Source organism: Haliotis cracherodii, unplaced genomic scaffold (genome assembly GCF_022045235.1).
Source record: "Haliotis cracherodii isolate W230 unplaced genomic scaffold, xgHalCrac1.p SCAF_19, whole genome shotgun sequence".
Classification (NCBI taxonomy): Eukaryota; Metazoa; Mollusca; class Gastropoda; order Lepetellida; family Haliotidae; genus Haliotis; species Haliotis cracherodii.
In genome coordinates, this window is record NW_027266274.1 from 10,268,730 (window position 1) to 10,289,970 (window position 21,241).

General features: G+C 40.3%; 1 protein-coding gene across 1 annotated transcript in view; it reads left to right on the plus strand.

The window, feature by feature from the left end:
• Positions 1-21,241, plus strand: part of LOC139466937 (uncharacterized) — a 30,509-nt gene that overhangs the window by 6,695 nt on the left and 2,573 nt on the right. Inside the window, exons 8-32 of the mRNA XM_071248660.1 lie at positions 170-249; positions 433-582; positions 1,037-1,139; positions 1,637-1,785; positions 1,863-1,973; positions 3,069-3,135; positions 3,884-3,984; positions 5,294-5,452; positions 7,906-8,028; positions 8,806-8,898; positions 9,652-9,709; positions 10,566-10,715; positions 10,872-10,951; positions 12,559-12,674; positions 12,924-13,028; positions 13,444-13,522; positions 13,683-13,797; positions 14,175-14,255; positions 14,909-15,018; positions 15,329-15,442; positions 16,243-16,404; positions 17,268-17,396; positions 18,210-18,340; positions 20,312-20,440; positions 21,009-21,132. Coding sequence (XP_071104761.1) covers positions 170-249; positions 433-582; positions 1,037-1,139; positions 1,637-1,785; positions 1,863-1,973; positions 3,069-3,135; positions 3,884-3,984; positions 5,294-5,452; positions 7,906-8,028; positions 8,806-8,898; positions 9,652-9,709; positions 10,566-10,715; positions 10,872-10,951; positions 12,559-12,674; positions 12,924-13,028; positions 13,444-13,522; positions 13,683-13,797; positions 14,175-14,255; positions 14,909-15,018; positions 15,329-15,442; positions 16,243-16,404; positions 17,268-17,396; positions 18,210-18,340; positions 20,312-20,440; positions 21,009-21,132 — 2,819 coding nt within the window. The remainder of the gene's footprint in view (positions 1-169; positions 250-432; positions 583-1,036; positions 1,140-1,636; positions 1,786-1,862; positions 1,974-3,068; positions 3,136-3,883; positions 3,985-5,293; positions 5,453-7,905; positions 8,029-8,805; positions 8,899-9,651; positions 9,710-10,565; positions 10,716-10,871; positions 10,952-12,558; positions 12,675-12,923; positions 13,029-13,443; positions 13,523-13,682; positions 13,798-14,174; positions 14,256-14,908; positions 15,019-15,328; positions 15,443-16,242; positions 16,405-17,267; positions 17,397-18,209; positions 18,341-20,311; positions 20,441-21,008; positions 21,133-21,241) is intronic.

A 21,241-nucleotide genomic window follows, 5' to 3' on the forward strand; every position in this document is an offset into this window, starting at 1 on the left:
TCATAACTAGATATATATGGATTGTCTATGTGGTAACAAGGACTCTCAGTGGCTTCTATTTTGATTCAACTCTGCCGTACAATTTGTTTCAAGGTGATGCATGTTTCTGCCACAGATATCTCTCATCTATATTATCCAGATAAAGTATTGTTCACTGATATATATTCAGGTGTGTATAAAGAAATTGGCCCATGGATGTATGATGTCCTCATTGACCTGCGTGGAATTCAAGAATTTTACAGCATTTCTGTAAGTTGAGTTGAAACAGGTTTAAAGATACACTTGCCATGCAATATTGAATACCAAGCAAAAGGAATCATTATTAGATCTGCAAAGAAACTAAGACTGCGGGTATCCCCCTGTTGATTTAGGACACATTAAGCAGAGTCCACATATCCAGCACCAAATCAGCAAAGGTTTTTTATTCCACAGGAGGACTCCTCCAAAGTGATGTTTGGTCCTTGCATCACCCTGACCAACATGATGGAGGTGTTTGAGAAAAACAGCACCAACCCTGGTTTGTCCTACTTCCGGGATTTCGCCAGCCACGTGGCCGTCATTGCTAACACTGGAGTGAGGAATGTAAGAGGACACACTATATGTCATCAGTGACTGACCATGTATTTAGCATCTCTATGTTTTGCATTCATTTCTGTTTTTCATCCTGTGCAGTTGGCAACATGAACTTGACTTTCCATTAGAATATATCACTGTATTGAGGGAAGGGTGTGCTTCAGTTAACCGACTTACAGCTCAGCGTTTATTGTATTTGTAATTATCACACACAGTGGTCTTCTTCGGAATATCCGAGTAGACGCAGAATGTGAAAACCATTCCATTTTAAATGTTTGTCATGGACATATTTGCTAAGCGAATATTTAAAAAAATACCAATTTGAATTTGTTTTTCTTCATTCTATTATTTCGTTTGATTTCAAGAAATACAATTTTATCTATTGTACACTTAGGTGAAACTAATAACATGATACAGAGGGAGGTTGGCTTGAAGTAGTAGAAGGGCACATCATCTGTTTCAGTTGGGCAGCTGGGCAGGTAACCTGATGCTGAAGAACCTGCACACTGAGTTCCCGTCTGACGTCTTCACCATGTTCGAGACAGTCGGAGCAACTCTGTTCATCGGTACAAAATACTCACATATTACGTTGGTTTAGAAGAAAACCGCGAGAACTAGAAGGAAACTAGTAGTCTACATATTTGTAGTTAATGACATCAATATAGTCACATTAGCGATAATAGATTGACAGTGTGCTTGGTGAGTAGTATGTTCCCATGTAACTTGTGATGAACCACTTGTATGTATATAACAACAATTATTGATTGTTGAATAAACTGAAACCTTTGAGTGAATGGCAATATTAAAATGCGAGAGAAATATAACCCCTTTTTTTGTTTTCTGGTTGCATAGTGTGCTATGATGTTGAATACCTAAACCCAAAGTTAATATGAACTGACCAGAGTGCAACTACTCATCACATAGAGTGAACGAAGTGTCCTTTTCTTCTTTCACTTTCACTTATGATAATCAGCATTTTCAGTCATGTCAATTTTACAACATGACAGTTTGTTAAAAATGAGGATGTACTTGGTCATGAAAATATACTGGTTATGTATTGCAGGATCAAGTGATGGCACAGAGAAGTCATACAGTCTTATGGACTTCCTGAACCTCGACATGAAGGGCAAGGTCATCCTGTCTGTCACGCTTCCAACATTCCCATCCGGAGACGTGTATGTCAAGACCTTCCATATTACCCCCAGACACCAGGTAGCTATCCACAGTTCAAGAGACGACCACACATTGTAGATTAAAGAACAATGAAATAACTCACTCATTTTTTACAGAATGCCCACGCCTATGTGACAGCAGGCTTCAGGTTGCAGCTGGACAGGAACAACAACTTCACTCTCAAGACAAAACCATCCCTGGTGTACGGTGGCATCAACAAAACACTGGTAAGACAGAAATATGTGAAAGTCAGAAGGTTGAATATGATTTCTCAACACTATGGAGTTCGTGTAACACTAAGACATAATGGAAATTCAAACTTTTTCAGTTTGTAGACAGTGATAAACAGTGCCTTAAGTGTAAAAAGTACTGCTAACAGTTTCAGTGCCGAAGTGAGATGACACATTGTGTTAATGAAATATGAGTGAGTGAGTGAGTTGGGTTTAACGCCGCTTTAAACAGTATTCCAGTTATATCACGGTGTGTCAGCCCGAAGTGATGATGGTGTCAGACGTTTACCACTTCGGTGAAACCCACGAGCACGGGTATGGTGCTGATAAACCTAGAAACATAAGAAACGCAATGATAGGCTTCTGGCTTGCCTAAGGGACGCAAATCTGCACAGCGAATCGCGGCGCCTTAGACGACTGGGCCACCCGTGCGCCCCCTAATGAAATGTGAGCTTCGGTGAGATGAGATGAAATAGGGTTTAACACTGCGTTCAAAATTATTGCACTATATTGCATTATAGAGACGTGCATGCGTGCGTGTCCGTGTGCGTGTGCGTGTGCGTCTAAACCTTATCCATCATACTAATACTCAGATTAAGAAAATATACACCCAATTCTAAAGATGTTCACACATTAATATTGGATACGGTAGATAGGGACTATTTGTTTTTGTGTCTGAATACCCTGGATAACAATTTCTGATGTTTAACTGTTTATCCACAACGTGGAGCACTGCACAATGCGACTTAACAAAACATGAAGAACCGTTCAAGAAATCGTATTTTGATGCTACCCATTGTTTACTATTTATTAAAATCAACTTACTGAAACGGGGGTTGAGGATAACATGAAGTTGTTTATTGTTCTTGTGGCACTTTTATGAGGACGAATGAAAGGCTAGCTTTTTGTGGCTCATACATGAAACATCATTCAAGCTGCCCAACGTTACAGCTGTGCACAGCTGATGCGAAATACAGGTTACATATCCCGATATATATTACACATCTATAGGTTTAGTGGATTTTCAAAATACACCTCTGCCATCCTGTTTGTCTGTTGTTATTCAACATTAACTTTTGTTTATACATCCAGGTTCATGCAAGCAATACGGAGGCGTTTCTGCAGGGCAAACATCTGGGAGATGCTTCAGTTCTTAAAGGTGAGATGCAGGGCTTGACTTACATTCAAGTGAAGATCCTGTATCTGTCGGTTGCCATGAGGCTCCGAAGTTAGTGAGTGAGTGAGTTAGGGTTAACGCCGCCTTTAACAGTATTCCAGTTATATCGCGGCGTGTCAGCTTAATGTGGGAGGAAAGCCCGAAGTAATGCAGGTCTCAGACATTTACCACTTCGGTGAAACCCACGAGCACGTGTATGGTGCTGACAAACCTCGAAACATAATTCGGGGCGAACCGGGATTCGAACCCACAATCATAGGTTTCTGGCGGGTCCAAGGGACGAACTCTGCACATCGAATCGCGGCGCCTTTGACCTCTGGGCCACCCGTGCCCCAACTCCGAAGTTAAGATTATGAAGAGAGCAATATAGGGTGTCACATTTCTACGAGATAAGGTCCCGAGTACAGAAATGATTGCTTGTCATGTTGCGGGTTTGGATGGAATGGTGGATAGAACATCGTGGTAGAGAAGCTGATATGTGCCTGATATTTTGCTACTACAATTGCTTCTTAAATACAGTAACTTTAACAAAGCAAGGAATCAGATGGATGCTCATTATATTGATGGTGTATATGTGATGCTGTTCCATGGGTGAATGCATGCATATTGGCACCTTTAAGACGGAATGGATTACATAAACACACTGATCATGGTAATGAAGCCTACTTTTATTGTTTTGAACAGTGAGGTGTGAACAGGCGTTCTTCAGGCAACCTAATTCACTTTTCAGCTGCAATAGCCAGTCTGTCCGCCGAGCTGATCCCAGACGCTACAGCGGGTTTATCTAGTCTAGCCTACAGAAAGAACTTGGCCATCTGCCTGTTCTACAAGGTCAGTCAATATACACAATCGAGGCCTTGTATCAGTCTTCGTTGGTCTCAATGTTAAACTTATCTAGAAGCAAGACGTTATCTGTGTAGAACTGCAGGGATACATGGATGTGTCACACGCATCTATGTGATACTGATAACTGTCTCAACAATGTTGTACGACGCTGTGTCATCGCTTTTGTGATTTCGGGTCAAGTCTCAAGTACTTCATTCTTTTCGTGAGACCCGGCTAAAAGTGTGATCGAGTGTTCAGGCTCCATGACCTCTCGTAATGCAGGTAATGCCCCTTTAGCGTTTAATGTTTTCAATTATAGGTTAGCCTGATCCAGATCTTCGTGAAACAGATGGAATATTGCTGACTACGCCTTTAAACAACAATCAGTCACACACAATTTAAAATAATGTTTCCACTTACAATTTAACTGGTCAGAAACAAAACATCTATTCAAACACATTTTCAACTAATGAATTCCCATTTCATGATATTGTTCACTGGTCACCCAGGTACGTTGCATTTTCACTTCGGTCAATAGACAGCTGTGCAGTCAAATATATTTCTTACATCCCTGGAAATCATACAACCCATGTTACCCTGAGATGCTGAACGATGTGCATTCATATTACCATCTCACCCAACTTGACCTCAATTGCCTGCTCGATTAAATAAGGCAAATTTGGAACCAAGACATTTTCCTGTGAATGCTATGAAAGTGTAATAGTGCCATTATGAGAGAACAATTGTATCATGTTATTTCAATATAATTATTTGAGAATATTTTTTTTAAAACGTCGATTTTTTTTCTCGTCACTTCGATTATTTTTTCGTCATTTCGATTATTTTCTCGTTATTTCAATTTTGTTTAAAAAACTCGGAATTAACTTTTTTTTACAGCCGAGAGTTTTATCGTAATTTCGGCTATTTTCTCGAAATTCTGATGTTTTTGTCGTTACTTCTACATGTGTAAGTGGGGAAGGGCTGAAGACCTGGAGTAAATAGTCCGTGAGCGGTGTTAACAACATTTCAGAAATAATATATATATTATCGAGCATTTCAGTTGCACAACATCCCGTCCGCTTAATGTAAGAGGAAAGCGCGACGCGATGCAGGTCGGAGACATTTACCATTTAGTTGAAACCCATGAAAGAGGGTATGGTGCTGACAAACCTATATGGTGTACCGGTGTTTCAACCCACGAAGAGAGGGCTCTAGCACGTCCACACCACCAAGCACAGAGAATTGAAGCCCCTTAGACGACTTCCAATACTCCATGTGTGACGGGTACAAAATCTTTTCTGTCTCTTTACTTCAGTGTGTGCTCGGCATGTGTGGTGAGAAAGCAGCAGCAAGATTCCAGAGTGGAGGCACCAACTTGATGCGGCCCGTGTCATCCGGCACTCAGACATATGACAGTCGTAAAGATGAATACCCCCTGACTCAACCTATGACAAAAGCGAATGCAACCTTAATGGTATGTATTTTCACCAACATATTAAGACTACCAATGTGTGACCTTATGACTTGCTTTGGTTTGTTGTCAACGTTAATTTGTGTTAAGAAAACGATTGCCTTTGTCATCCTGTCAACAGCATTTATAATGGATATAAATGGATAAGTTGGCACGAAGACCCGCCAAGTGTTCACCTGAACCATGACGGCAGCATATTGTACATATTAGAGCATCAAACCCCTTTCCAAAATCAGAAGAAATCTCTGCTAAAAGCAGAGTCCATTGGACGTTTCAGATAATGACCTATTAATGATACTTGGTGTTTTTGCAAAGGCTATCATCGTATCCTGCCCCGTTACACATACATGCAAAGGCAAGCCAGGTGTTTATCGAAAGAATCAAACGGTACAATTCAAAGTAGAGAACTGCATCGGACAACAATTTTGTCAATGATGCGTCCAATTTAGAAATCATCTCCAAATGTCCACCAAAAATGTTTTGAAAGCTTTTCTAAGGCCTTGAATGCTTTTACCCTGAACCAAATACTCTTCAGCAAGATATTAAAATCTTTGTTGGAACAGCTCGATCGTACCTCGAGGTGCAGTGCGTTAGTATTGTATCTGGTGTAATTTGCGAATAGTATCTTATAGTTTGTGATGTACAGATTTGATACATGTGTTCAGTATTACTACATGTATACTATAGAATGTCAAAACAATTTTCCTCTTTGCTCCACACAATTACTATTTACAGGACATGCTTACCTTTTTCGTGAACACCTGGTGTCATCACAGATCTTCAGTCATCAATTCCTCTAATTTTCACCACTATTTTGCCTTTTACGCCCAATGAAATCTACTTCAGTGGATAATTGACACTGATTATTCTCTGGCGTTGACGTTTTATATTTACTTGAACTGGGTCGACGTTTCTGCTGGTGGAATGAAGTCCCCGAATATCATAATAAGCCCAGTTGCATTTATCTATGCTGAGTCAACTACAAAAGAAATGTTTGGGCCGAGACATTGAAACTGCGCTCCACTGTGTTGCAAATCGAATATATTTCTTAAACGTTTTTCTTTTCTTATAAGCAGCAGAATCCTTGCGCCTGTACACATCAAACTTAATTCAAAATCAAAGTTTTTAGGTTCAACAAAATATGTAAATGCACGATCGTGACACTGGATTTTCTCTTCCATCGATCACTTAAATACCCGTTTTTTTTGCAGCCGCCGTCCCATGGCAGAGGTACTGTCATGCTACAAACACTCGTCTGGTTTCATAAAGGATTTTCAGTGACACATTTACATCATTTTTTTTAGTGGATAATCGAGACTGGTTATTCTAGGGTGTTCACGTTTCATATTTTATATTCACATTTCAAATTCAGTGCAATTCATTGGTATGAGTTTGTACTGAGAGAAGTGTACCCATGTTGGGTAGCCAAGTGGTTAAAGCGTGCGCTCGTCACGCCGAAGACCCGGGTTCGAATCCCGGGTTCGAATACTTGTATGTGTACTGACTTCAGGTGGTCTCAGCTCATCCACTTCATGTAGGAGATCTACATTTACTTGTATGTGTACTGACTTCAGGTGGTCTCAGCTCATCCACTTCATGTAGGAGATCTACATTTACTTGTATGTGTACTGACTTCAGATGGTCTCAGCTCATCCACTTCATGTAGGAGATCTACATTTACTTGTATGTGTACTGACTTCAGGTGGTCTCAGCTCATCCACTTCATGTAGGAGATCTACATTTACTTGTATGTGTACTGACTTCAGGTGGTCTCAGCTCATCCACTTCATGTAGGAGATCTACATTTACTTGTATGTGTACTGACTTCAGGTGGTCTCAGCTCATCCACTTCATGTAGGAGATCTACATTTACTTGTATGTGTACTGACTTCAGGTGGTCTCAGCTCATCCACTTCATGTAGGAGATCTACATTTACCTGTATGTGTACTGACTTCAGGTGGTCTCAGCTCATCCACTTCATGTAGGAGATCTACATTTACTTGTATGTGTACTGACTTCAGGTGGTCTCAGCTCATCCACTTCATGTAGGAGATCTACATTTACCTGTATGTGTACTGACTTAAGGTGGTCTCAGCTCATCCACTTCATGTAGGAGATCTACATTTACTTGTATGTGTACTGACTTCAGGTGGTCTCAGCTCATCCACTTCATGTAGGAGATCTACATTTACTTGTATGTGTACTGACTTCAGGTGGTCTCAGCTCATCCACTTCATGTAGGAGATCTACATTTACTTGTATGTGTACTGACTTCAGGTGGTCTCAGCTCATCCACTTCATGTAGGAGATCTACATTTACTTGTATGTGTACTGACTTCAGGTGGTCTCAGCTCATCCACTTCATGTAGGAGATCTACATTTACTTGTATGTGTACTGACTTCAGATGGTCTCAGCTCATCCACTTCATGTAGGAGATCCATGTATATATTTCAGACTTCAGGTCGGGTCCAGTACGTTGCGGACATACCTCCTGCTCCAAATGAAGTGGCTGCATCATTCGTCATCAGCAGTGTTGGCAACGCCGAGATCGACACTGTCGACACCTCTGCAGCCATGGTAACCTAAACAGACTAAAATACTGAATTCATACAAATTCGAATTATCTTCTTTACGGACACCGAGTGTTAAATCTGTTAGAACCGTTTCCATTACTTTTGCACTTATATCTAATATGTATTTACATTAAGAATGTGCACATGAAGTTTGGGTTACCTGAAAAAGTTTGTGGATTCAACTTCCTGTGTAAACAGCAGCCTTCAAGAATGCAATTGGTAGAATCTGTCAATTGTGTTAGTTACTCGTTGCTAATAAGGATACATGTGTGATTAAGTAGTCAGTCTTGCTGCATTATGAACGATTTTGTATGCCTCCGTGTTGTTCCTGGGCTCCCAGGCAATCTCATGATCAGATGTTTGAAAAATAGCATTGTGCAAAATCAACGAAATAAATTAGATTGATTGGAAGAAGGAATCTTAGTGCATTTTCATTGCACTACTGTATATAGGACTGAGTGAAAATTAGTGATTTATTAACTCCACATTGAACAATATTTCTGTAGTGTCAGGAGTATAAGTGCGAGTATAAGGAGGTTTTCCCAGAGAACGTTAATATGTTTGGCGAAACCCACGGGTAGGGTACAAATTGGGAACCACAGATCACAACCAGGCTAAATTTGAATTCACTACGTATGGCGTGGCAAGTGATATTATTCTGCAATGTTTTGAACCATTTCTTTTTTACAAATAAACAGACACGGATCCAACAAATAAGAGGGGAATGATGAAAAATGTTTTATGCATGTAGCTTGATATTTCATGATGTATGTTTCCACAGTCCTATCCGGGAGTTCTTAAGTATATATCTGCAGCTGATATACCAACAAACCGGAACAATTTCAGGGAACCATCTGCCGGTGGTGTTGAAGAGGTACGATAACAAGAATATATATACGAGCAACTGTTTCTTTGTTACCGTTTCTTTAGTAGATTCAATCCTCTGTTATAGTTCTCTTCTTCTCAAAAAGCTGCATATTCTACGTGTTCTTTAATTCTTATAAGAGAACTTTTGGAGGCAGTTTTTGAGTTTCGGTGAGTGAGATGGGTTTAACGCCGCTTTTAACAGTATTCCAGTTATAGCGTGTCAGCTTAATGTGGGAGGAGAGATCGAAGTGATGCATGTCTCAGACGTTTACCACTTCGGTGAAACCCACGAGCACGGGTATGGTGCTGACAAACCTGGAAGCATAATCAGGGCGAACCGGGATTCGAACCCACAATCATAGGTTTCTGGCGACCCCAAAGGACGCAACTCTGCCCAGCGAATCGCGGCGCCTGGGCCACCCGTGTCCCCCTTTTTAAGTTTCAAATATAACAAGAATAGATATGTGATGATATAACTATATGTTAATTGCAACTTTCAAAATAGAAAGCAAACGCAAAACGAAAACACTTTATTGCTAGTGACTATGAAAATCATGTACTTAAAAAATTGTCGCCATTAACATTTATATTTATTTATGTGGTTTAGATAATTTAGTTTGATATCATCAAGGAAGTCTTATACTGTCATATATAATGTGAACTACACAAATTTGTCAATTGTGTATCTGAAAGGTAATGCATATTGTTGAAAAGTAATTACAGCTGTTAAAATCATGTCTCAATCCCTTTCATTTCCCAGCTGTTCTGCAGTGGACAGGTTCTGTATAGTGGACAGCCAATTGGTCTCATCGTGGCAGGTACAATTCCTTGACAGAACGGTTAAAAGTTTTATAAGCTAATACTCATCTTGTTCTGAACAAAACAACTAATGCCTGCTGTCCTTGTACATAAATGATATGAAGATACATACATTTAGAATGAGTTTAACTCCATCATTTGCTGTCACTTCATTGGGAATCTAGTCCTACTTTTTCTGGAAAAGTTAATGATGTATGAGTTAAATCCAAGTCACCAATTGGACCAATTACTTCATGCACTTCCATGACTTTCAGACGTGACAAGTCCTAATTGATTTTGTTCATGCCCCTTAGTATTGGAACAAAACAGCACTTATACCAACCAAGTACCACCATATAGTTGGCCATATTACCTTTCACTATACAAATTATCGAACAGCTACAGCGGTTAAGGGACCAAATAATGAGTGAGTGAGTGAGTGAGTTGGGTTTAACGCCGCTTTTAACTGTATTCTAGTTATGTCGCGGCGTGTCAGCTTAATGTGGGAGGAAAGCCCAAAGTGATGCAGGTCTCAGACGTTTACCACTTAGGTGAAACCCACGAGCACGGGTATATATGGTGCTGACAAACCTAGAAACATAATTGGGGTGAACCGGGATTCGAACCCACAGCTATAGGTTTCTGGCGTGCCCAAGGGACACAACTCTGCACAGCGAATCGCGGCGCCTTAGTCGACTTGGCCACCCGTGCCCCGACCACATAATGATGCTAATTAATTCACATTAGTGTAAACGCTGAAATAGATAGGTTCTTCCCCTTTAGAAGATACATTTGGTCCAACCTAAAAGAAAACCAAACGTTTGGTGTTTGTAGATATAAATAATCGGTGCAACAATATATGATGTTTCGTTCCAGTGGACAAACCATCAGCAGACACAGCAGCCAGCATGGTGAAAGTTACCTACAAGAACGTCCAGCCTCCCATCATTACAATGGAAGAGGCCATTCAGAAGAAATCCATATTTCCAAATGTTGCCAAAGAACTAAAAGTTGGTGATGCTGCAGGTAACCTATTATTCTGCAGATATCGGTTTGAGTACATCAAGCTCAGTGTCCGTTCAGATTGTTTCACTGATTTAATTATGTAAGCAAATTAATTATTTGGTTTAATAGAATTAGATAAACAAGGCACAGAAAAGACAAATGTTAATTTTACTTCAGCTGCAATAGCGGGATCTGATAAACAGATAACTGGCACCATCAAGATGAAACAGCAGTACCATTTCCACCTGGAAACACAGGTAAGTCAGATACCTAGAGATCAAAGTACTAATGTCACGGCGAGATGTAAGTTACGCTTAATACTTAACCAATAACGTTGTTACGTTTCCTACTTAATCAGTGACGTTGTTACGCCCTCTACTTATTCAATGACGTAGTGACGTTTCCTACTTACCAATGACGTTACCTTTCCTACTTCATCAATGACATAGTTACGCTTCCTACTAAACAAGTGACGTATTAATGCTTCCTTCCTTATTCATGACGTAGTTACGTTTCCTACTTCATCAGACTTGATTACCAACTTATTCAATGACTTAGTAATGTTTCTTGCTTAACCAATGACATTACCTTTTCTACTTAACCAAAGACGTTATTACTTTCCTACTTAATCAATGACGTTGTCATGTTTCGTGGTAATCAATGAGGTAGTTGCGCTTCCTGCATAATCAATGACGTAGTTACTCTTCCTACCTTCACCAATATAGTTTTTACCTTTCCTACTCAATCAATGACATTGTTACGCTTCCTACATAACCAGTGACGTAGTAACGCTTTCTACCTAAATCTGACGTAGTTACGTTTCCTACTTAATCAGTGACGTAGATATGTTTCCTACTGAATCAAAGACGTAGTTCTCGCTTCCTTTCTTGATTCACCAATGACATTATTACCTTTCCTCTACGTAATCAGTGACGTTGTTACGTTTAGTACTTAATCAGTGACGTAGTTACACTTCCTACTTAATCAATAACGTAGTTACTTTTCGTAGTTAATCACTGACGTTGTTTTTTCTACGTTTGTTATATCAGCCTTATGATAGAAACTGACGGCCAAAAGAAATATTTCCACTTTAAATATGAAACTAAATCCTTGCAAAACACATCGTCAGAACAAAATGCTCTGTGCAGAACGTGATACACGTCCACAGCACGTTTCCTTTGTAGAAAATGACAAAAACTGAAAAAACACGAGCAGCTTGCGCAGCCGAAACTATACGTGCAGTGAGGGTACATACATGGTACCATAGCATGACTTTAATGATCACACTGACCACACATGCCACGAGTGACTCCCGAGCGGGCCTTGGGTATGATACAGACAGGTGCCACCCATGTCTTAATTGCCAGAGCTTTTGGTTGCTCCCGTGTTATCTGATGCAACGTTACAGACAGACTGACCCAGGTCCTCCAAGAAGAATGGCGACGTATCCCATGAGACCCCATCATATGACTGACTTTTTCTGTGAGCCGGATGTGTCGTGTAGCTTTGGGTGGTCATTACACTATTGATTTGACGTGTCACTGAACTTTTTTGTGTGGAACGATTTCAGATGAAGCTCGTTTTGGCTACCCCACCGGCAACTCTCATACGAATATCGAATTTAACATTTTACTTCATGTATCTATCTTTGGTTTTTAAACTAGAATGATTAAAAACATGTACGTCAGTTTACTCGGAATAGCATATTATTAAACATATATTTGTTATGATTATGAAAATGGTTTTGTCGCTATTATTTTCTGTTTTTTTCAAACGTTTGGTGTAGGCTATGTATGACACTCGGTGTTACGTGTAACATATCCTTACCTGGCTTGTAATTAAAAGTATAACATATACTTCCCAGTTCTGCCTGTGCTACCCAGCAGAGGATGGGGTAGGTGTACATCTCCACTCCGCGACACAGTGGTCAGATGGTGTTCAACAGGCCGTAGCTAAATTACTTAACATCAAGGAAAGCAGGTACCTACAGTTTGTTTCTTGTTTAACATTAACATTAAGCATGTACATAATTGAGTCTAGACCAGACAAACCAGTGATGTATATTATTAACAAGGCCCCACGCCGCCATGGTTCATTGACACTTTGTCCAAAAGACGTACAATAGCAGAGAGGAAACGTCCCTTAAACATATACTTTTACTTGCTTGTTTCATTGTAAATATGCTCAAACATGATATAAGTTCACATTTTATCTTATTTTGTTTCGAAGTGTAAGCGTGGAGGTCAAGCGTCTTGGAGGATCTTTTGGAGGAAGGATAACACGAGCGAACATGACAGCGTGTGCCGCTGCTCTCGCCACTCAGATCATGAAAAGGTGGGTTGAATGATGACAAGGTGAAAAAGGGATGAGTGCTGCTTTTCTAGTATCTACTTGTTCAATCTCAATGCAAGATGAGACCTTAACAGACCAATACGTTCGTAGTCATTTGATCTCTTTTTTGAATCACACAACCACAGATCTTGTACTTATATAGACCATGGAAAAAAAATAATTTCAGACTAATGTTCCTTACTCTGGGCTTGTTGACACGTGGTGTCATCACTGATTTTTCAGTGATCCATTCATATCAGCTTCCCCTCCATCATGTCTTTTACACTCAATGGAATCTGTCGGTTAATCGAGACTGGCATGACGTTTTATATATTATGGATGCGCAGATGAAAGATGGAACTAAATATCGATTACTTGTAACAACTAGGCTGAAAAAAAGTACGATTCGTATTTTCAGACCAGTCCGCCTGGCGATGAACTTCCACACCAACATGAAGACAATTGGGAAACGTTTTCCCTATCTGGCGAATTACACCGTAAGAACATCTGGGCATCTTAATACAGAAAATGACAGTGTAAAATTCTTCTTTGAAGTAATGTAGGCACCAGTACGATAATTGCCTTGCTTCAGTCTGTTGTGTATAATTGGGAGCACCATGTCTTATCACCCACTCAGTATCATTCCTCTGTAACCAGATCGGGGTCAACAATGATGGGAAACTTCAAGGGATCCAACTTACAGCCCATGCTGACTGTGGAATATCACCCAATGACTGCCGCTTTGCTTTATTTCCTCGATATATGGACAATGGTGATACATGAGTACCTTGATCCTAATTTTAAGAATCCTTTGAATTTTGTATTGTAGTAGGTTTCCCCTATATCTATTGGCAATAACAATATTGCTTTATTTGCAAGGAAGATAAAGGTTATACCTTTCGATGATTTTTTCGTTATTTTGGGACTGATCGGTTTGTTCTCTGTATGTTTCTGTAGTTCATTTCTGATACAATAGTAGGAGTGATCAACACATTCTGACATGATGCCATGGTTATTGTTACTGTGCTGAATTTTCTCTGTGTTCTTTTTTACCCCTGTAACGATTCAATTTTTCCCTAAATAGCTTTTTGAGATGACTATCCAGACTGGGTACTGCGTATTGTGCACACATGCATCCATTCTTTTCAGCATACTACTGTCCAGCATGGGATTTCAAACCTATAGCTCTAAAGACAAATCTCCCAACCAACACTCCTTGCCGGTCGCCAGGTAATACCCTCCATCACGGGACACACATGTCTATACATGAAACATATACGCGAAAACTAAAGATAATATCGATCCGATCACAGTCAATGAGCAGGGATAGAAATGACAAAGGTGTGTGATGTTTATACTACAATATTGATCTTCCATCGAATTCATTCATTCATTACCCGTGAAGATTCGGGGTTGAATAGGTCTGCAGCAACCCATGCTTGCCTGCGACTATGCTTGTCGTAAGAGACGACTAACGGGATCAGGTGATCAGGCTCGCTGACTCTGTTGAAGCATGTCATCGATACCAATTGCATGGATTGATGCTCATGATATCAATCACTAGATTGTCTGGTCCAGACTCGATTATTTACAGACCGCCGTCATATAACTTGCATTTTCCTGAGTGCGGCGTAAAACAACATTCATCCATTTATTCACGAACAATGGTTCCATCGCACGGACGGGACATTGCTTTCGGTAATTCATTCCGTGCCCATCAAGTGGATCCTATGCCAATCTATGTTCATGAGCAACAAAGAGTTTCTGGTTGTAATAACCTCAATGTAATCTTTGATAATTTGCCAGCATAATGAACTCTGTTTTGGGAGGACTGTTACAAACAATTTCTAATATATTGCAGTGCTTGTTATGTTTTCTTCCAGCATGCGTTCCATCAATGTTCATCATGGAAACGATGATGGATCACGCCGCCAAAGTCTTCAACATGGATCCGCTTACATTCAGGAAGCTGAACCTGTTCAACAAAGGCCAGGTAAGTTGATGCCACACAACTCAGACAACTTCCCCTCAACTACACTGCTTTTAAGGGAGATAATTTGTGGATGTCAACGTTTCGGAGTACATGCTTAATCCTTCATCAGGTGAATTCACTTCATAATAAAGAAGTTGACATCCATAAACTCTCTTCCTTATGTGTATCGCTTCTAAATGCCTTTCAAAGATTTATGCTTCTTATTTTGTACTAAACCGACCGAAACAATATACAGGCATGGCCTGGTCGAAATGTTTGGAAAGTTGTTTCAATAGTGTGCAAAGAGCCAGAGTTTTTTCTTCTTCCTCAGACAGCTGTCAGTGGATTGGTTCTTAAGTACTGCAACATCAAGCATATTGTCGCTCAGCTGGAGACGTCAGCCGATGTCAAGGCTAGAAAACAACAGGTTGCAGCATTCAACCAGGTAAAGGCACTGATAGTTTATTTTACTTTGAATGTTGATTAGAATATCGAAACAGCTTCATTACCTAACTCTTCCACAATGAAAAAACCCGCTACCCCCAGAATGAAGAATAACTTTGAGTCAAGTATATCAGATTCTTTGGCAGATTCTTATTCCAGACGCCTTGGCATTGTTTGTGCAGCTTCTAAAAGTAGACTTTATGTTTAAAAAAGACATAATCTAGTCTGTACAGTTTTACATGATTAAGAAGCATACTCGCATGTGTCTGTTAAACTTTCCCAAGGTTCAAACTATAGTCCAAATGGTGACATGATATATATTTCATTTAACATCCATCTGATGTTGAGTCCAAGGGTACGTGTGACCCTCAATATCCGAAACACTTTTATCCCAGATCTAGAAAGAAACAATTGATACCAAGGCACTATGATAAATATCATTTGTTCGGTGGATGTCCTGAAAAAATTAAATGCTGTGGTTTAAAAAAACGGCTTGGCTTTAGATATCTGAGAATACAATTGTATATTTTGATGTATATAATAAACTATAAAATTCGTGAGAAAATATTTCATCTGTCAAAATCTATGTATGTAAAATTAGAACGGGAACGTAATGTTATCCAATACAATGATGCACGTGTAATGTGATATGACTGTATGATATATATGTATGTAATATGGGTCATATGGCCTTGAAATACATTAACTGATTGACTGAATTTTGAAGCAGAAAATATTGTGTCTCTATCAAAATACCTGGGATTAAAGTTTTGTTCTTTCAATCGTCCATTTTACTTGTAGGCCAACAGATGGAAGAAGAAGGGCATTGAGGTGATGCCTCTCCGCTGGAACCTAAACTACACACACGTCGACTACAACGTCTACCTGACTGTCTACCATGGGGATGGGTCCGTAGCCCTCTCTCTCGGTGGAGTTGAAGTCGGACAGGGACTGAACATAAAGGTTGTTCAGCTTAGGAAGATAAATACAGTGAAATATTTAGCGATATTTTGTATTACTTTTTTTATATTTTTTAAGATTTTGCAAACTCTGAACTAATATTTAAGCTACTCCACAATTTTAAAATATTTGAGGTCACTACAATTCTTTATCATACATTTGGACATGATTATATACCAAATCTACTAAAAAATATTCTTGAGAGCTACGAGACCACTGTTGGAAGCGAAGGAATACACACTGGTCAGGTAACAAAAATGCCGCTTTGCCAAACGCCTAGTCTCGATTGACAAGTTAAGTGAGACATTTTCAGTTTATAACGAAACATTTTCAAGAGAATAACAAATGGCGAGAAGTGATATTAACTCCATAAATGATCATCTGTCATTATTTTGCCTTGTCGATGTGGAACTAACGTGAAAAGGAAGTCAGCAGTGTGAGTACGGGCCAGACACTGACGACAATGGGAGACAATATGCGGGGAGGTCGCTCTTTTATGACAATAGTTCCTCAAAGTGTTATGTTCACTGCAATGACAAGAGCACTTTTCTCAACTTCCGAAAACTCAATCTGTCACACTGAAGAATATAATAATATCTCATATTTGAATTTCATACAGGAGAAACACGTGTATTGGAAAAAAAGGTAGAGCATGTGCTGCCAGACCTGTAGTATTCGGCTGGTATCAGTTATATTATTACGAACATCCCACTGATGGCAGAGCAGCTTATTTCTAAATTACCAAAAAATATGTATTACATATTACGTGCGCTTTTAACATGGTATCTATCATGGAAAAAACACACAATATAAATGTATAATTATTATTATGATGATGATGGTGATGATGAAACTTTTGATTACAGATGATGCAAATTTGTGCCTATGAGTTGGGTATCCCTATTGACACGATCAAGGTTAAACCAACGACCACCCTGGCCAACTCTAACTCGGTCACTACTGGAGGTAGCCACACGACTGAAGTGAATGCTTTGGTAAGTTGTACAAGGATAGAGCATATCTCTTTATATGGATGAGCAATTCGGTTTCCTAACGTATGGTGCTAATTGTCACTGAGTTTATTTCTTTGAAACTGCAAGTAAAAGCAGCAAAAACCCCAAAAGAGGTGATGTGTTCCCATGATGATGATGTTGATTTGGCTGCGCACGTTTTTTTGATGGGTGCAACCGGTTTGGAAGAATAAGTTCACCTTTTTCGCAAACACCGGGTATCATCATTATTTGATATTATAGCTAAAATGGATAGAATTATCATAAAAACGCCCGCATGTTATCAGAAATGAGCGGGCCACTGTCACTTGATAATGTCCTCATATTACTTGACGACGGGCCATTATCACGCCCGTTGTTAGGTGACGTCATAGGATAGAGATAGGTGACGTAACGTTCAATAGTGACGTCATCTGGTTTGTTCTATGACGTTTCCATATTAGTAAAAGTGGGTCAGTGACATTAGTGTTGATTGCAGTAAATATTTCAAAACCGATATTGTTGTTTCTTTTTATTTGATAACAAATTCCATCCATTTTATCTATAATAACGGTAACGCTATTTTTCAGGGCATTATCATTTGCAGAAGCCCTCGGTCTTTTCAACTGCCCTCCTTCGTCGGGCAGTTAATGGAAGACCTCGGGCTTCTGCAAATGATAATGCCCTGAAAAATAGCGTTACCCTTATAGTAATTCATAAACACATTGTTATGAATTAGTCGGAATCGGACAGTGGACTGTTCTTTCAGTGGTAATTTCTCTTTATATTGTTGAAAAGCGCGCAAACGTTTTGTTAAAGGGAGTCGTGCAGTGTTGTCAGCAGTTGAAGGCTCGGATGGCTCCGGTCAAAGCCAAGATGGTCAACCCTACCTGGCAACAGCTTGCTGCTCAGTGCTACAAACAAGGGGTGGACCTGTCAGCTAGAAGCTCGTAAATATGTCCATTTCTACCAAATATAACATGGTGTGAAATGCAGATGATTGATGGTGGCGTCATGGTCATGGTCGGCGTCATGATGCCAATGTGATAGAACGGGATGGCTATAGTCTGTTGCCGATGTATACACATGCACAAAAGTTAAGCGCCACCATATTCATAGTCTCTTGATTTCACGTGTGAGAATCAGACATACGAAATATAATGATGTATGACTGAATTAGGTTTCCATAGTTTCATGAACCCAAATTTGTCCAGTTACCACGAGGAAAGCGTGCTTTACGTGTTGCTGCAGTTCCCCTACGCTATAAATAGTGAAATTCAAGTTTCAGACACGTGGTTGCATTTTGCTCCTGTGTGAGACTCCCCTTCCAATAGAGGTTGAAAATCAGTCATGGTGAGGAGAAAGTTAACAAACGCTGAAAGATGGCAAGTGATAGGCATGAAAAGTGCTGGCATGTCATGCAGGGCCATTACAAGACAAATGGGTCGTCATCACAGTGTTATCACTCGTTTGATTTTCAAACATGGTCAAACCAATTATGTCAATGACAGGCATAGGTCTGGTTGGCCAAGAAAGACCTCTAACAGAGAGGATAGACGCCTTTTCAGGATAGTCAGACGAAATCCATTTGCCACTTCAACAGATTTAAGGACTGCAGTCAGAGACTCTCGACGATGACCGTAGCTGGTTACAACACCAGAAGACCAGTAAAACGTCCTCAACTGACTGAGAGACACATGCGGATATGGTGTCGTGCCCGTAGTCGACGGAACTTGGCCATCTGGAGAAGGATCCATTGGTCTGACGAGTGTCGAATGCTGCTATGAACTGTTGATGGTGAAATACGTGTTTGGAGGCAACGTAACACTTGTTTTGCACCAAGTAACATCCAGAAGATATGGGGTTGTGTTTCCTTCGGCTGCAAACTTCAGCTGGTGACAATTCATGGAAACCTGAATGGCCAACAATACCAAGATACCGTTCTTCGTCCAGTGGTGGTCCCTCATTTTCCGTTTGCCTCATAGAAGCATTCAACGACTTGTAATGAGTATGAGGCGTAGGGTTGAAGCTGTGGTCAATGTCCGTGGATCATACACACGTTACTGACGTTTCTGTCTCACAATAGACTCTGCACTCCCTAGGGTGTCTATGTGACACCTGATATGGTCTGCTATCGATATCATGACAGTTACATGACAAAAAAAGTTTTTCAATGTTTTCTAATCCTTTAATTTCTGGTCTTCGGTAAAATTCCTTTCTGCTCATATTCTTTTGGAACACAAGATAAACTTGCTTTGGGACAACTTTTGCATCACATGAGTTTTACATATACATGTAATCGTACATCTCGTTATGATAGTTATCATTAAGTGCCAAAAGTAACAGCTCACAAATATGGTGGGTGGCGCTTAACTTTTGTGCATGTGTATAGTTAACTCGCAGAATTAGATGGCTTTGTGATGGTCATGATTTACGTCCTCACGTATGGCTTCAGGTTCATAGCAATGGTGCTGATGTGACAGGGAAACGCCGAGTTGATAGTTCCATGGTTGTTGTCATTATGCAAATCAGACAGACATCCGAACCAGATGGCTAGAAATTCGTCTTGAGATTGATGATGTAATGGAGACGCGCAGAGCGAGATGGCTTCATAGTCGTTGTGGTTCTTTCGATGGCCTGCAACCTTTTCTGAGTAGTGTTGATAGTGAAGATAAATGCATGGTTGGTAACATGTAAAATAAAATATTTTGGAATGTAAATTAAATTTCAGAGATGGAAAGTATTCAAAGTGGCACAACGTCATAAAAAAATATAGTGTACGTACACGAATAAGTCAGTTAGCTGCAAACGCCATCATGTCAGTACTCAGCATTGCGACAAACAGGCTGTTTGTAGACTTTAAGTTGGCCATTCAGTGCAGGTCAAGATAGCAACACTTCCTTCGCTATCGTCATTTTCAGAACAAATCCAACAGGAGACTTCTGTAACTACAACATCTGCGGTGCAGTATGCACAGAGGTTGAGGTAGACATCCTGACCGGGGAGAACCAGATCACCAGAGTGGACATCCTGTATGACTGTGGAGACAGGTGAGAGCATCAGATTCGGCGCGTACAATAACGTGTGCTGTGGTTGAGATATGCTGTTAAAGAGGTAGGGTTTGGCGTGACAGTGGATAGTTGAGGCGGGTGTTTAGAATCATGATGGAATGTAAGATAGTTGAGTGTGTCGTCATGGTGGTACAGTGTGGTGTAGGTGTAGGAACAGATAGTGGTGTAGTGGGGTTGCGAGATGTGTGTGTGGTGGTTTGTTGTGGTGGTGGTGGTGGTGTGTTGTGGTGGTGGTGTGTTGTGGTGGTGGTGTGTTGTTGTGGTGGTGTGTTGTGGTGGTGGTGGTGTGTTGTGGTGGTGGTGCTTTGTTGTTGTCGTGGTGGTAGTTGTTGGGGTGGGTGGGTGTGTAATACCATACGTAAAAGTGATAGGAGGAAGATCAATGGTTTATTGATGGTCGCTTGCCAACAGTACACTGACTGTTTGGCTGTTTGTTCACTGAAGGGATGACAGTGTATACATCCACGCTGATGACAATTGTGTGCCAGGTCCATGAGAATAGATTTTGGCCAATTTCTATTACATTTTGTTTCCATGGTTCATTCAGTATGAACCCGGACATTGACATTGGCCAAGCTGAGGGTGGGTTTACGATGGGTCTGGGCTACTGGATGACCGAACAGATGATCTATGACCCCACGACTGGCACAGCCCTGACTGATGGCACATGGGTAAGTGAAATAACACAAGGAGCACGACAGGGACAAGGAGTTCAGACAGAAACCATTGTAACCAAGGTGACATGTTAGAGGCCATAGAAGATAAGACGTCCAGGAGCTC